Source organism: Thunnus thynnus, chromosome 23, assembly GCF_963924715.1.
Source record: "Thunnus thynnus chromosome 23, fThuThy2.1, whole genome shotgun sequence".
Taxonomy (NCBI): domain Eukaryota; kingdom Metazoa; phylum Chordata; class Actinopteri; order Scombriformes; family Scombridae; genus Thunnus; species Thunnus thynnus.
Window position 1 is genome coordinate 21,653,979 of NC_089539.1, and position 16,432 is coordinate 21,670,410.

The following is a 16,432-nucleotide window of genomic DNA, read 5'->3' on the forward strand; positions in this document are numbered from 1 at the left end:
CCCCTTTAAGTTCACCATATCCAGTGGTTATATTCATCACATGCTAAAAAAAAGACTGTAACTTTGGAAGATAACCACTCCATTTCGCTCATTCATACAGCTGAAGCCTCATATTAACCTCTGCTGACTGTCATCTTTTACAGTGTAGGTGTGGAGAGAAGGAATCAGTACAGTGACCAGTAACTCTTTTAACACACATATTGCATCTGAGTGTTGCATCAAAACACATGAAGAGATCTGAACATATCCTTTAAAGTGAATTATTATGATAGGTGTTTGTGCTTATTTTAGTCCTCGATATATATTTCAACATAATACATGACACTCACAGCAGCAGTGACGAAATTAAACTATTTTCCTCCACTTTCGTAGCCTCATCCTGTCCTTTTCCTGTTCTCCCTTTAACTTTCTCTTCCTCTCTCTTCCTCTTCTGCTTTCAGCGAGCGAGTGGGCTGCATATAGATTTTTAGTGTTGAACTTGCGTGGCTCCCTCTCTCCCTCTCTCTCCCTCTCTCTCTCTCTCTCTCTCGCTCTCCCTCTCGCCCCCACAGACACAAACTGACGGAGAAGTTGATTAGGAGCAGCTCTAAATATATCCTCCACCTCCTCCTCCTCCACCTCCTCCTCCTCCTCCTCCTCCTCCACTTCTTCTTCTTCCTCTTCCTCTTTCTCTCGCTTGCTAACTCACCCACTCGCTCTCCCACACCGGTTGAATCGCTCATTCTCCACATTTTCTCTCGCTCGCTTTGCCTGGACGCTGCTTTGCCAAGTGCTTTCTCTTCCTCTCTCCATTTCCTTTCCACTCGCTCTGAGCATATCATTTGACAACCCGATAAAAAAAAAAAAAAAGTGAGAGAGAGAGAGACAGACAGTGTTGCCAGATTTATCTGGAAATCATATTGCAATTTGACAAATTCAGGAATGATGGGTACAATTTTCAGGGCAGTGCCCACTTTCTGATTCTTGGGTAAATAAACATGATCTTTACATGCAGTAGACGTGTTTAGATACAAGTAAATGTGAAGGATCACACACACAAACATGCTGTACATACATAAATCTTCTGCTGTCTTCTTCTCTGCATGACTCACTCGCGCTTCACCTGGATAAATTCCAAATATTCATACATGCATGCAAGTATGCAAAAAAAATATACACATATATGCAATAACGCATACATTGAGGCTCATTATCATCAGGTTTGACAGGTTTTTCATAGAGAAATACATATGGAGTAGATTGGTTAAAGGGATTTTTTTTTTCTGGATTTTATGTCCACGCGTGAGCAAAAATTGTTGTGTCTTCTGGCGGTAAACAAAGTCCTGTTGTGACAGGAACAGATGAGACTGTACTTCTAGTAACAGAAAGGGAAGAGAAAACGGGAAGAAAATGTAATAATAATAAGTAATAATAAAAAAAAAAAGTAATATTAAAAAAACAACCCAAACAGCTAAACTGAACAACTTGAATTTGATTATCGCCTGTTCTTTAAAGCCTTTTGGTGCTGTGCAACTTTCTAATAAGGCTCCCTTTCTACAGGCTTTATAAGATGTAATTCATTGCTATATGAACAAGCGATGCATCATTTAGAAAAGCTTTATAGATCAGTTTTAAGGCATCAATAATAACAACTATTGGGTTGCCACGATGTGAAAAATGTGCTTAACTACTGTTGTTTTCAGTGTCTATTAAACCTGCACTTATAAATGTTAGTATGTTCTTAATATGGGCCATTTAAAGGGCCCAAAAGTTATTAATGAGTTATTTAAGTACAATTTTAAAATGAAAATAATAAAAAGTACATTATACATAAGCCATTAATAAGGCCGTTTGTTGTAACTCATTAACCTTTGATAAAGGTTGCTTTATTAGAAAGAGGTAAACATTTTTTATGTAATTACAGCACCTTGAACACTGATGCTTTTCAGCCACTGATGCTTTGTTGTTCTCAGTCCATTCATCTCAGTTTCCTCTGTTCAAATCAGCATGCAGCATGCATTGCTGTTTACTATAGCATCATTGTTGATACTACCACCGGGGGAGCATAACGGTTGAAAATGTTTAAACCTGGATTCACTGATATTTTGGCCACTCGGGGCCACAGAAACAAGCTGTGAACACAACACTGACATTATCAAGTTGATATGGCAAACTTACTAGCGAGCGGTTGTTTGCTAGCACATGTAGCAGACACTGAGCTTTTCACAAAACTCCTGAGGGAAGCATCTGGCTCTTTAGCTGTTAAATTCTCCGCTATGTTCGACAGCTAGTCGCTAACTGTGTCTGTCTGCCCTTTTTCGTGCTGGGTAGGTGGTGTACAGTCGGTTTATCAGAGATTCTCCTCATACTTTAGCCAAGAAATGAGGCTGATGAGAGTGGTGAGAGCACAACAGTCAAGATTCAAGATTGAGTAACTTTATTGTCCCCAATTAGCAATTGTTTGCATAGGCCATGAAGCCAAAACAATGAGCTGAAAGACACTAAAACGCTCCTTTGAGCTGGTGGAAATTGCAGTCAGGTGGTAACTCTGTGTTGATTTGTTACTAAGAGTCACATACATGCAGTTATATGATCCTTTCTTTATCTAAATTAACTGATTATAGCAGCTTTAAATTCTACAAATAGTGGCTTTAATTTTTTTTTTAAAATAAACAGAGAAAAATTAATTTATCTCCTCCGCATTCCTTACATATAAAAGGAAGGTAAACATAGTGGAGTTTGGTGTAGATGGAGATCAGTTGAGATACGCAGGGTCCAGATGGGTGAGGGAGCCGCTCCGTTTATTCTGCATCCATGTCAGTCGTCCTGGAGGTAAACACAACACACGCGTACCTTCTGCAATTTAGCACACTGATTGCAGCGTGGGACAAACAAACAAACAAGCTAACCGGGCTGTTCTCCTGGGCATGTGTTTGTCACTTTGTGTCCCCCCCACCCCCCACCCCCCACTCCCCCCCATGATTTAAATCTCATTTGCCTTCTTCTGGCTTTACTGAACACTGAAGCTGATGTGGAGCTGAGCAGCCAACAGCTCCACTCATTGTTTGAAAAGGGGGGAGATTCTCATAAACGGAGCGTTTTTTTTTTTTTTTTTCAGACAATGAGCACGTGGGCATATGGCTTTAGGCATATTTGACAGGATCAAATGACTTACACAGAAAAGAAAATTCTGTCGTTTATGAAATAATCCCCCTATACTTATTTCATCCACATCCTCTCCTCTGCTTATTTTTTTTTTTTCTCTTTCCCTCTCATCTCCAACCCCTTCTCCTTTTAAATGGATTGAGGTAAAATGGGAATCTGTATTCAGTGGGTGGTTTTAAGATACACTGACTTTGTTTAGATTTGAAATGCACATCACATATGCATGATGACATAAACCTCAAGGCTTGTCCTCAGATCTGCCTGATTTTGTCGAATAAAGAAGCTGGGGGGGGGAGGGAAGGGGGGGAAATACAAGGTGTTTATCATGCTGATATTGTTTTAGCTTTGTGTGCTCGCATGTGGTTTATGAATACACACGTGTGTACCTGAGTGTACGCTGGTAAATATGTGCCGGTAAGAGTCCGAGGGTTTTTAATCCTTTGCTGAATAATGGGATCAGTGAGTTCAAAGAGGCAGTGACAGTGCAGGGTGTGTGTGTTCACGGGGAGGCAGCTGACTGTATTCATTTGCATATCAAGTTCAAGGAGCTACATGAGCGTGAGTCCCGGTTCGTGCCACGCTGCTGCACCTCTCTCTCTCTCTCCCGTTTTTTTTTTTTTTTTGACACATACACAACATCTGTTTGCCTCCTTTTTTTTGACGTTGAGGAATAGCTTCACAGGTAAACAGGAGTTCACTTTCATCTCTCTGTAACCTTAGTTACCGTACATGTTAAATCTCAACTTACCTTCATTAATGAACATGTAACGCTTACATGTCAGATATTATGTCCGTATCGAAGGAATTTTTGGTGTTTTATGCAAGTACGACAGCTAGAAGAGGAAATTGACCAATCCAACAAATCTCAGAAGTAGAAACAGGAACAGATCATTTTCAATTTTTGCACACGAGTGAAAGTTTTAACCCACATTCATTGAAACTTCTACATCTGCTTTTCAGGACACTCGGTGTCTTGTCGGCCTTTTCGAAGAACAAATCCACTCTTAAGTCGGAAACAACATTCTCGTTTGTATTTAAATGATGTTCAATGTTTTGAACACAATATATATTTCCCAAAATGGCACAGATGCTCACGTTGGTGCGCTTGTTTGTTCTAGAGCGCTTTGACCTTTCTGTGAGTTAAAACTGTATTTTATGAAAGTAAAGCAAACAGACCATCAATCTCACAAATTTGTTGCTCCACGCTTATAAGTAAAACTAGTAACTCTTGACATTTTAACAATCATTGACACAATAGTGGTACAAACTACATTACTGTTCCAAACACTTGAAGTCCAGAAGACATGAATGCTAATTAATAACCTTTGTGATTGATTTAGAAAAGAAACTTAAGTTGAGAGAGTTAGTGAAGCTCCTTCTAATGAAATCTGACGTTCAACAGAAGAAAATCTATCAAAAAAGAACAAATTACAAGACATCACATTGTTTGACAGCTGCTTCAACATGTACTGAAGCTCCGACGATGGGAAGAAAGTTTAAAGACGACACGAAGATAATTAAAACTTTGCAGTCGATGGTCTCACCTTCTTATTCTCTCATGCAAACGCATGTATATACAGTACGCTTTTGCTAACTTGTACAGATGCACCAACACCTACTCCGAGACGTCAGGGCTGCCAACGTGATTATCATGCGGAAATTAGAGCCGTGCAGAGGAGAGTTAAACTCTGTTTGATCTCTGCGATGTGAGTACGTGCGTCCGCGCGAACGTTCGTGTCTATATGAGCGCAAGAGAGAGAGAGAGACAGAAATAGAGACAGAAGAGGAAGAGGAGAGAGATGCTGTCAACTCTCTCCATCCTCCTCCTCCATCCTCCTCCTCCTCCTCCTCCTCCTCAGTGAAGCAGATGTCCAATTGAGTCTATTTAAAGCCAGTATGGCTGCTGATGCTTCGAGCGCCAGGCTGTAGCTTTGCATTACCGTTACGTCTTACCTACAGTTGCCTGACTTGAGAGCTCGAATTCTCCGTTTTGTTTCCACGTGGAGTAGCGTTTCCGCTCCGCAGAACGGCGGCTGAAAAATGACCTCAAAGCTCATTGGTGTAGAAAATCTTCCATGCTCAATTTTGCTGATATTTTTTTAAATTAAACATGTAAACTTCAGCTGATATGTCCCATACACATCTAACTGTTTATGGTTTGGTAATCAAGCTCAAACAAGGCTGATTTGTATATTAGAGCGCATTTTTCTAAGAAAACTGTCAAAGTTTCCTGTAAAACTGACTGTTATCTGTGACTGCATGAGCAATGACTGATATCATAATCCTGAAAATAACAAACCACTTGTGCTGCAACTCCGATGGTTCTGGCAGAGACTTTCAGTACCACTCCGTTCTGTTGTCCCAGACAATTATCTGAAACAGACACAGTTCTGATACTCTCTCTTCTTCTTCTTTTTTTTTTCCACCGGGGCTCATCTGTTTTTTCCCAATAAGCAAATAGATAGGAGCTCAGAATAGGTGGGACTTGGCTGTTGCCTTGTCATTCTTTGCCAGGGGATGACGCATCTGCTGCTATGTTGAGGGGAGGGGAAAAAGAAAAAGAAGAAGAAGAGAGAAAAAAAAAAAAAACAGTTATCAACAGGATATGGCGGTGTCAGACAGGAAGTCAGCGCTGACAGGGGTTTTGCAGAGAGCGAGATGCTCTGCAGGATCTGCGATGATGCATCAAATTGCAACAGTTCTGTCTAAAATAGGCCTTGACCGCAAAATGTGTGATATAATTGGGATAGATAGCAAAACATTAATTGTATTCATTGTTAATTATTAGCTTTATTAGTGGTTTTAAGTAGTAGGTGGATATAAAGATATTAATGTCCTTTATTCTTAACTCCTTTTTGGAATCAGTATTATGATCATTTAATTTTATCACACTGCAAACCAACTCATTACATTAAGTGGCATTTTTCTTGCAATGATCTGCCTCATCTTAAAATACTCAAACAAGAGAAACTGAGTGTGAAAATCCTCTCCACTAACAAAAAAAATCCACCCCTCCAAGGAGATTTAAGATTAAAAAACGAAACAAAATCACGTTGAGATGGATATTTTTTGCAGTGTGCCAGCCCTAAAAAAAAAAAAAAAAAAAAAAAAAAAGGTGTGTAAACTCTATTCCCCTCTGTGTATTAAAAAAAAAAAAAAAGATGGGTAAATTAGTTTCCTCGGTGGGATTTACCCTCCTCTTCTGTACATCTCTGCATTTCCAGCAGCAGCTTTCCTGTGAAAGAGGGACCGGAGGAAGCTCGGAGACGCGTCTGCAGAGCGCAGGCTTTGTACAGGAGGGGGCGGAGGGAAAGAGAGAGAGAGAGCGAGAGAAGGAGAGAGAGAGAGAGAGAGGGAGAGAGAGAGAGAGAGAGAGCTGTGACAGCGCTCATCACCCACTGAACAACCAGGACGGGTTGCATCCGAGCAATCGCTGTCATTCGCAGACGGAGTTTACAGCCTTTGCGCCGCTTTTTCTTTCGATCTTTTTCTGCCGCACCCCCTCCCTCTACCCGGTGCTGCCCAACCAGTCGACCATGGTTTCTATAATTTCAGACCTGGACCCTCTCAAAAGCTGGAACGTGTTAAGGTAAGCGCCCGGTCAGTTTCTCCACAGCCTCGCCATTGTGAACGGGGTGATAGCAGAGAGAGAGAGAGAGAGGGAGAGAGAGGGGGGGATCGAGACAGAAGTGCCGTGGTGTTTTGGAGGAAAAATAAGGGTGGGACGCGGTGCAGACGGGAGGTCGCTGCCTTTTAGAGCCGTGGTTCTGGCGCTGCGGTGCGTAATTACGCACGGATTGCGCCGTTTGGCTATAATCTGCGCCGAGTACAGCGCTCTTTCTACTTTCTGAGCTCATCTCCCTGTTCCCCCCTCTGCTCTGTCATGAGTCTGACGCATGCAAGCTGCTCTGTGTCCGCGTACATCTCATTAACCCCCGCTGCTCCTGCCCTGCACAGCGCTTCATCACCACCATCATCTCCAAACTTCGCCCCATTCCAGCGCAGAAGTAAGAATAACACTCATCTATCAGCCCCCCCCCTCCCACACCAACACCCACCCACCCCCACCTATTCCCCCTCCCTCACTCCCTCCCTCCCCCCCCCCCCATGCTGATTTGGTCCCTCCAAATGTTGAAGAGCCTCGCGCGCTGCCAGTAAAAAAAAAAAAAAAAAAAAAAAAAGTACGCCCCTCTAGGAATTTATCTTGAAACATTTACTCATGGCTGATTGCCTGCAACAGAGCCGCTTTTAAAGAACATTAAATTTTATCTCCCGAGCTACAAAACATGTTTTCAGCGCGAGCTCCACCAGCACAGCCATTTACTTCTTGGCACGAGGAGGCGGTCCTGATACAAATTTGATTCACCTAGTCTTCCCCTGAGGTCAAAGGTGAAACTTTTTCTAGCTCATGAACGAGCACTTTTTTTTTTTTTTTTTTGTCAAACAGCTATTAGACTCGCAGGCAGGACACAAGGCTATATCTCGGACCTGCGAATCACTATGAATACATTCACTGTCATTAAGCATCTCAACAGAAAAGCCTATGAATTTAAAAGCTGGCATTTAAAAGGCCTTGTCCCTGAATATTTCAGCCATTTGATAAATAAGTCATTATTCCCTCAACAGACTCGGCGGCAGCGGCGGGGACTATCGCAAATTCTATTTTAGAAACTGAGAGAGGAGACAGAATCCTCAAGACCCTCAAATTATTCTTTTAATGCTGCCTCTCCCCTCTTTTATCATTTTTATCCCCCCTTACCCCCCAACCCAACTGCCCTCCATCCCACCATCATCATCCACAAATCCAAAATAGAAAATGAGTGCAGTAATGTAGAACAGGCATATTTCAGTGAACTGCTGATGGATTGGGGGGGGTTGGGTGGGTGGGTGGTGGTGGTCGGAGGGGGGGGGGGATAAATGATGTCATTTCTAAACAGGCGGTGATGACCATCCAGACTGAGAAATAGGGCATGCAGCTGACCTGACACACACACACACACACACACACACACTTTCACACACATAAATAGCCACAGTAAAGACTTTCTCTGTGGACACACACTCTCTCCTCTCTTCTCGGTCTATTTGCTTAACGGGGACAGATCTCCTGGTATCATTAAAAATGTCACTTATACCTAATTTTAGCACGGATGACGAGTTAATAACGGACGTATTGTCCTCCTGACGGTATCCGCGCTTGCTTTAAAGATGAAAGGTCAAAGGTGAGGATTTATGTTTCAAGATTGAGAAAGTTTTGCACAGGGAATCCAAAGAGAGTTTTTTTTTTTTGTCACCTATTTATAGCAGGCAGAGTTGGATCAGTCGGTTAAAGGAAAGAGGGAAGCAAAAGAGGAAAAAGGAAGGATAGAAGGAGGTAGCAGAGAGGTATTTACCTCCCCTCTGTCTCTTTCCTCTTCTCTTTATTAAACCTTTGTTCTTCCAGATTAGAGGCTGGAGCAGCTGTCCCTCTCCAAAGACAACGCATCTTAATAAAGACCAGCTTACAGCCGGCCCGCCGCTCACACTCTCCCGGGGTCACACATACACACACACACACACACTCTCCTCTACTCCCTCACACACACACACACACACACAGAAACAAGCACTCACGCCCACAGACGCACCTCTCAATCGACTATGATAATGAAGCACCTCGGCGGCGTCCTCTGCGTCGTTTTCTCCCTAATGAGACTCACCTCCGTCACGCTCAGACACACACTTAACACACACACACTCATATCATAAACACGCCATTAACAAGAAAGTGTGTGTGTGTGTGTGTGTGTGTGTGTGTGTGTGTGTGTGTGTGTGCTGTTGTTGTTGTTGTCGAGCCAACCAGAAGCGGTTGAAACAAAGGAGAGCGATAAAGAGCGCACACACTCACTGCCTTATCAAAATACTTATTTGATTTAGTTAGATAACTGTTTTCTACATTTTAACAGATGAAAACCGTGCACGACGACCCGGTGTGATCACAGTTTGTGGAAAAAATCCGATTTCTGCTAAAATTTAACAAACAAACAAACAAAAAAAAAGGTGTTGCATCGTTAAAGATTTGAAAACAGGGATATTGTAAAGGGAAGTATCGATGCGGATAAAAGATGAGACCTCACTGCTGTAACGCAATTAGACAGCATGATATGCATATTAGCACAATTAGCTGATTAATGCAGCTTTGTGGAATTTGATTTAGTTGAAATCCATCAAGGAGTTAATGCAAGTGACAAATGTGTGTGTGTGTGTGTGTGTGTGTGCATGTGTTAAAGAAAGCATGTTTCATTATCTGATCAGCAGCAGGGTGTGTCTTCTCTCTGCATCTCTGCTATCTTGTATACTGTATCTGTCTACACACACACACACACACACACACACACACACACACATATATAAACACACAATCATTCTCCAGAAGAAAAAAAAACGCAGTGGATGGATGTTAGAAATCTGTCCGTGCTGTCTCACGGTGCACGTCACATATCTGAAGTGCAGTTCAGTTATTCCATAATGAGAAACAGCATGCATATTAATTCCATCTGATTACATCCAGCTACCACACACACACACACACACACACACAATCGCGCACACACACACGCGCGGCAAAGACGAGGTGTGTTCTGTATTCAATTAGGGAGGGGGAGAGAGGAGCGCTCAGGTTTTTATTCTGTTGCTGTCTGGTTAAATCATTGCTGGATGTGCAGATAGACACAGGAAGTTCAAGATAAGTGTGTGTGTGTGTGTATTTAGAAACAAATATAACCAAACTAGTGGTTAAGTTAGGAAACAAGAGCATAATTTCAACATTTTTTGGTTCAAGCTCACATAGTGGAAAAAAAAACAAGCGCTTCTCTTCTGGGTCCGTTTCCGCCGGCGTCCGGTCATCGAAATCCTCTCACCCCGGGCAGGTGTACCGCCCCGTTCGCTCCGAGAGAGGCGGGAGGGGGAAAGGAAAGCAAAGGGAAAGTGCGAGGCGGTTGAAAGTGAAGGGGGCTTGACCTTTGACCCCGCAGTGTTGGTTTTAATTAATCCACTTAAAGAGTTTGTCCGCTTGCATTATGTGTCGCTTTGTATCCCTCTGGACCGCGAGGAGAGGCACAAATCCATCTGCCTAATTACCAAGACTGCTGTTTGAATCGTTAAATCCCCTCTGATAGTGTGTGTGTGTGGCGTGAGAGTGTGTGTGGTGCTTTATCTATAAGCCAGACCTTTTCTCTATTCAGGATTATACTGGTTTTAATGAAAGGGTTAGAGTGAAAACATTTCTTAAAGGCCGACACTGATATTTTTCTGGACCGAAGCTGCTGACGATACAGTTTTATCTTTAAATTTGAGCAATTTCATGGTGGAGAACAACATGTTTTGACTGGAATTTCAGTCCCTTTTTCTGTTTCTGTCTCTGTGGAAGAGATGTTAAAATGTCACAGCACCACTGAAGCTGAGCTAATTAAACGATCCGGTGTAACACAGGTGTCACTGCAGGTTTCATTTGATTATCAGAGTTAGAAAATGATCATTTGCGGAGGTTTGATTTTGAATCAAAATCCCCAATTTAACTGAAAAAAAAAAACTTCTCATGAACTCCCTCTTCTGTCATCCTTTTCCATCTTTCCATCGATGCGTTCTTGATGTTTGCTCCATGGAGATGGAGGGACAGGACCGTCTCCGCTGCCCTCTTCGCCCTGATTCGCTCCCTGAGTTGTGATGTTTTTGACGCGTGTTGAGTGATGACGCCGCTCCAGTCATGTGACGTCCTAATGAGCTATTTTCAGGGGTTTATTCCGGCTTTCAGATGAACATCAGAGCAGTGGAAACACCTTACATGGTTCAGATGATTATCAGCCCCCCTCGAGAGAAAGGTTTGTTGCCTGGAGCCCAACGGGAGCTGTTTGAATGAGGGGAATGAGTGAGAAGTCGCACAGGAAGTAAATTTACCTTCATATTTTTATTTGCAAAATAAAGTTTAACCACCTTTGGGATGTAAAATCCACAGTGTGCTCGTTAATTGGAGTCAAACTGATATATTAAAAATAATTTAGAGAGATGCGTAATGGTGACTGTACCTCACATCATGTAAGTGATCTGAAAGAGGGAAAAGCCGGGTGACAAGTTTAAATGAAAATGATGGCGGCAGGAAGGAGGGTCGGGCTGCTGCGGGGCGGACCTCAGAATTCATTCTCCGCTTCCCACAGCTGTCAATCAAGCGGCGGAGTACAATACGGCATTCAGCATCGGAGCGACGGAGGCGGACGGGGGCGGGCAGAAGGAGAAAGAGAGGGAGGGCTGAATTCCTCCGAACCCCCTGGAATCAGCAAGAGATAATTACATAGTTGAGGCGAGAGTGCGTCAGAAAAAAAACACAAAAGAGACGGAGAGGAAAGATGACAGAGAGGGAAGGCGACTGGGAAAGCTACAGAGGAGAAGGAAAGATACGAAATTACAGGAAGAGAGAAACGCCGAAAAGACGAGGGGAGTGCACGCCACATATAGGCGAGACTCCTCCAGGTGTGTGTTTGTGGTTAAGCAGACAGTGTTTTATTAAAAGTTGGTCACCTCTGATATGATAGTATTATCAATATGGGAAGTATGCAGAGATTTTCAGTCGTGGAAAGTAATTAAACACATTTACTCAAGTACATTTTCAAAGTACTTTACTTGAGTTATACTACTTTATACATTTCAGACTCAACTATCACACTTTTTACTCCGCTACATGTATTTGACTGCTAGTTATCGTGCAGATTTACATGCAAAAACATAAAAAGAGATGATTTTTTATAGATTAAAGGATCCAACACTATCGGGCTGCAACTGAAGATCGTTTCCGTTATCAGTTGATCTTCAGAGCGCTCCGTTGATTAATCATGTGGTCCATAAAACATCAGAAAAACATGAAAAAACGTCCATCACGAGTTCATAGATCCTAAAGGGATGTCTGTGTCTCTATTGGTTGCTCTGTCTTTGTCCGTACAACAGTTCTTAACCCCAAATGTGTGTAAAAAGCAGGAAAATATTGCATTTTTTTGGCTTTTTCCCCTAAAAAAACGGACTTAATGATCATCAAAAGTGCTGCTGTCATTATAAATTGTTTACATTTGTTAAAGTACCACCCCATTGGCCAGCTACAGCATTAAAATGCTGCTTATATATTAATGCATCAATGAAAATAAACCATTAACATATACAAGCCTCACAGTTCCACACACATTCAATAGCTTCAGTCATTCACTATATGAGTGAAATAGCAACTCTGCTCTTTAAGTAAAGGTTTTATGAATTTTCTATGTTTTTAATCTTTATTCCAGTCCAGGTGGAGCATCTATGATATAAAACAATGCAGGAATCCCTGCGTCCTCTGACAGGGGTCATACTGCATCCCGTATTTAACTTTTGATACTTAGGTTAAATTTTTATTTAAAGGGTCTGAATTCCTCTTTCAACTCTGCTGATACTAATGCAACATTTTCATTGGATTTCGCACATGTAAGCATATTTATTATTCTGGTTTCAGTGGAGAGGTTTGTGGTCAAAGTGCCCTTTCTGGGGCTTTTTTTTCCCATGCTGTCAAGAGTAGAAGTATCCCGGGAAAGTGAATTCTCATCAGGAATGAAAAAGGATGAATTTTTAAGATATTTATAAGGTGTAGTTTCTGCGTGTCGTACTGCTGTCAGAGTTGAAACTTGGGGGATTGTTCTGCTTTTACAAGTCAGTCGCAATGCTGCATTATTCTGAAAAGCCTTTCAGATAGTGTTGTGTTGACAGGTTACAATGTGTGTGTGTGTGTGTGTGTGTGTTCCTGTCCCAAAGTAAGATTACCTACCGCAGGTTTACAGATGCCAGACACACACACACACACACACACACACACAAAGGTCACAGGTCACATGACGGTGTTTGTGTGTGTGTGTATAATCATCATCAGTGAGCAGGAGGTAACATGACTGCACATGTAAATCAAGAATGCTGGAAGTATTTCTGTCATTTTATCCTTTTTTTGACTTTTTCTTTCTCGCTCGCTTTGTCTTTTTCCTCTCATTACTTCATTTTTTCTCTTTTTCTTTATTTCTTTCCTCAGTTTCGGAGTTTTTAAAAAAAAATTTTATCTGTTTTTCTGTCTCCTCTCATTTCTCTCTTTCTCTTTTCTTTCTTTTTGTCACTCTCGTTCTTTTCAATAAGCCCATTAGCCCATTTTTTTCTTTCGTTCTTTTTCTGTTAACTTAAACTACTCAGTCCAACCTATGCATTAGCCCATGCACACACACACACACACACACACACACACAGGCACGCACACACTTAACACCATTGGCCCAAAGTGACAAATCTGTTTAATAATGCACCACCTGGAGCACGGCACTCTATCTCTATCTCTCTTGCTCGCGCTCTCTTTCACCAACCCTCACGCTCTCTCTCTCTCTCTCTCTCTCTCTCTCTCTCTCTCTTCCACACAAACACACACACACACACACACACACACACACACACACACTAATCATTCCCTCTGGCTGTATTTTAGTGCTGTACTTTGTTATAGTCTTATTCTCAAAGGTACTGCTGCCTTGTGCACGACAACCCGGCCCATAAAAAAGCTGTTTGTGTGTGTGTGTGTGTGTGTGTGTGTTTCCCCCGGTGACACACAACCGTGTTTGTGTCGTATGGCTTAAGAGACACTGGAAGTATGGAGTAGACTCTCTCCTCCACCTTCTCTCTTTGCATCCCTCTTTTATCTCTCTTTTTTTATTTCTACTCCACCTCCCGGTCCTTATTCGTAGCAGATTTCCCTTTGCGCTCTTCCAATGCATCACATTCCCCTCTCACACACACCCCCAACCTCTCTTGTGTTTTTTTTTTTTTATTATTCATAGTGATCCCCTACAAGCGTGTAACCAGGGAGGAAAAGAGGACGACGATGAGGGAGAGAAAGAGAGCAGGGTGACGGTGGGGGGTATGGGGGGGGAGAGAAAAATGAGAGGGAAAAATAGATTCCCTCTCATAAATAAACAGCTTTTGCTTGCAACCCAAACGGAAAGCTTAGCGGAGTGGTGGAGGGGAAGGGAAAGGGGGTGAGGAGGGGAGGGGGGGGAGGGGGAGGATGCGAGGAAAGAGGAGGAGGAGGAGGAGGGATGAGGGGGTGAGAGTCAGTGAAGGAAAGAAAAACATTGGCACTCTGCCCGGTGAAAATAAGCAAAAAAAAAAAACCCTAAAAAACATGGAATTAAATCTCTTTTGTGTTTTTTGACTGATGGATGCTCAAAGTGAAGCCAAAAAAAAAAAAATGCATTGACAATGCATGACCAGAGGCCAAATGAAAAACTGACCAATCAGAGTGCTTTTTGCAAGGATCACTTCAATAGGTCAGAACCAGAGGCCATATGTGAAGGAAACTGTTACTCTTCATCGGTTCATAAGTCTTCATAAGTTGACGATAATTACAACTGGCTTTATATTAAAATTTTGATTATGTTTAATGATAGATAAGATGCATTTTGCTTGATTGTGCTGCACAAGTACGCATGCATGTGTATTGTTCCACGGTTTAAAATACAGCGCTCAAATTTAAACACGCTGTATGTTAAAATATCGACTGTCAGCGGCTTCATTCCAGAAAATATCCGCACGAGCTTTGAGAAACCTGCTTCGGTCACACTGCAGAGAGAGAAAAATATAGAGAGGATGAGAGGGAGAGCTAATGAATTATGGGTGGCCTGTGAATATAGAGAGAGAGAGAGAGAGAGAGAGAGAGGTCTGTGCTCTGTCGCTCCTCTTCCTCCTCCTGGGTTATGGAAGTGTCACGCTGCGAGTGTTGCCATGCAGATGGTGACCCTGGAGTGTTGCAAAAAAAAAAAAAAAGAGGAGGGAGGGAAGAAAAAGCAGAGCGAGCTCAAGAGAAAAATATACGAGAGAAAAGAGAGAGAGAGGATTGTTTTTGTTGTTTTTTTTTAAATGCAAAATGTCTCGACGGAAGAAAAGCAGGAAGTGAAGCTGATTGACCGCAGTCGTCATCGCTGTCAACACGGATCGACTGGTTTTTGGTTTATGAAGAGCAAAACCACCAGCAGCTGCCGAGACAACTAACGTATCGATCAGTTCAGCAATAAAGAACGTATAATCAATCAAACTGCATTACTGTATGATGGAGGTCCTCGGTTGTCAGTTAAAACCTACATGCAGATCGGGTGACGACCAGGGGTCAGAGGCCAACTGGAGATAAACCAGAGCAGGAAGAAAGAAACTGAACTTCTCACATGTGATATTTGCCAAGAAGGGATTCTCTCTCTCTCCTTCTCTCTGTAACACACACTCAAACATTTTGTGTTTGAAAGGGAACAGAGCCACAGGGTGGAGTCCAGATAGCGAGAATACAGTGTGATGTAATAACCAGAGCTGATTTGCGCCAGACTCCGAGTCGTCATGTGAATGAAAGGAAACTCCCTTTTTTACTACTTTGTGCTAAACATTAAAGAAAAAAAAAAAAGTTCGATTACCACATTAAATACTCTTAATATGATATCATCTCCTTTTCCCTCATTGAAAAATCCATAATGCTGCAGTTACATACTGGCCCAACAATTGGCTCTGAAGTAGTTGTGAGGTCACAAATCATGCTTGTAGGTACACGCCTTAAAATCTGCACGTACATCATTCTACACAGTGAAGCTGAAACATCCGAGTGGAAGAGCAAGAAGAATAAAAAAAAGCAGAATAGCAGTGGTTCAGGCAGAGCGTTGAAGTTGCGCTCGCATTACCTCAGCTGAGTCGTTCATGCTTCACCATCAGTGGCTCGTTCATCAGCTGCTTGGCTACCAGCTGACTAGTAACATCCAATCATGCACAGTTGCCCTTCTAACCTGACGCTAACTAGTCTGCTGATATCCTCGTGCCGCACTCCACCACCCTGACTTCCTCTGTCTGATGTCCTTATATGTGATTTTTTTTAAATTGCTGCTCAGATTCTCCAAGAAATCCCTCAAAGACCTGAACATTTGCTACCGAATCAAACTGTATTTGCTATAAATGATCACTTTTCCTGACATGAGTGTCTCTGACTGAACACTGTGAGAGTGAAGCCAGTGTTCTGTCAGTTCAAAATGTAAAGATAGGCCAAGAACTGAGCAAAAAAACAAGCAAGAATTTCATTTTAGACATAATAATTCAGCTCTATCATGCACTTTATCTTGATATTTATTTCTCATGTCATGTGATACATTTGCGAAATGCATTCTGCAGCTTTTGGATGCCATCTCTGTTGTAGTTCAAAGGTCATTTTAACAAACTCCTGCTGATAAAT

At 42.2% G+C, this 16,432-nt stretch overlaps 1 protein-coding gene across 1 annotated transcript in view; it reads left to right on the forward strand.

The window, feature by feature from the left end:
• The first annotated feature begins 6,201 nt into the window (after nucleotides 1-6,201).
• celf2 (cugbp, Elav-like family member 2) overlaps nucleotides 6,202-16,432 on the forward strand; it is a 229,030-nt gene continuing 218,799 nt past the window's right edge. The window contains 3 exon segments of the mRNA XM_067581502.1: nucleotides 6,202-6,619; nucleotides 6,621-6,664; nucleotides 6,667-6,733. Of these exon segments, the coding sequence (XP_067437603.1) occupies nucleotides 6,306-6,619; nucleotides 6,621-6,664; nucleotides 6,667-6,733 (425 nt within the window). The 5' untranslated portion in view covers nucleotides 6,202-6,305.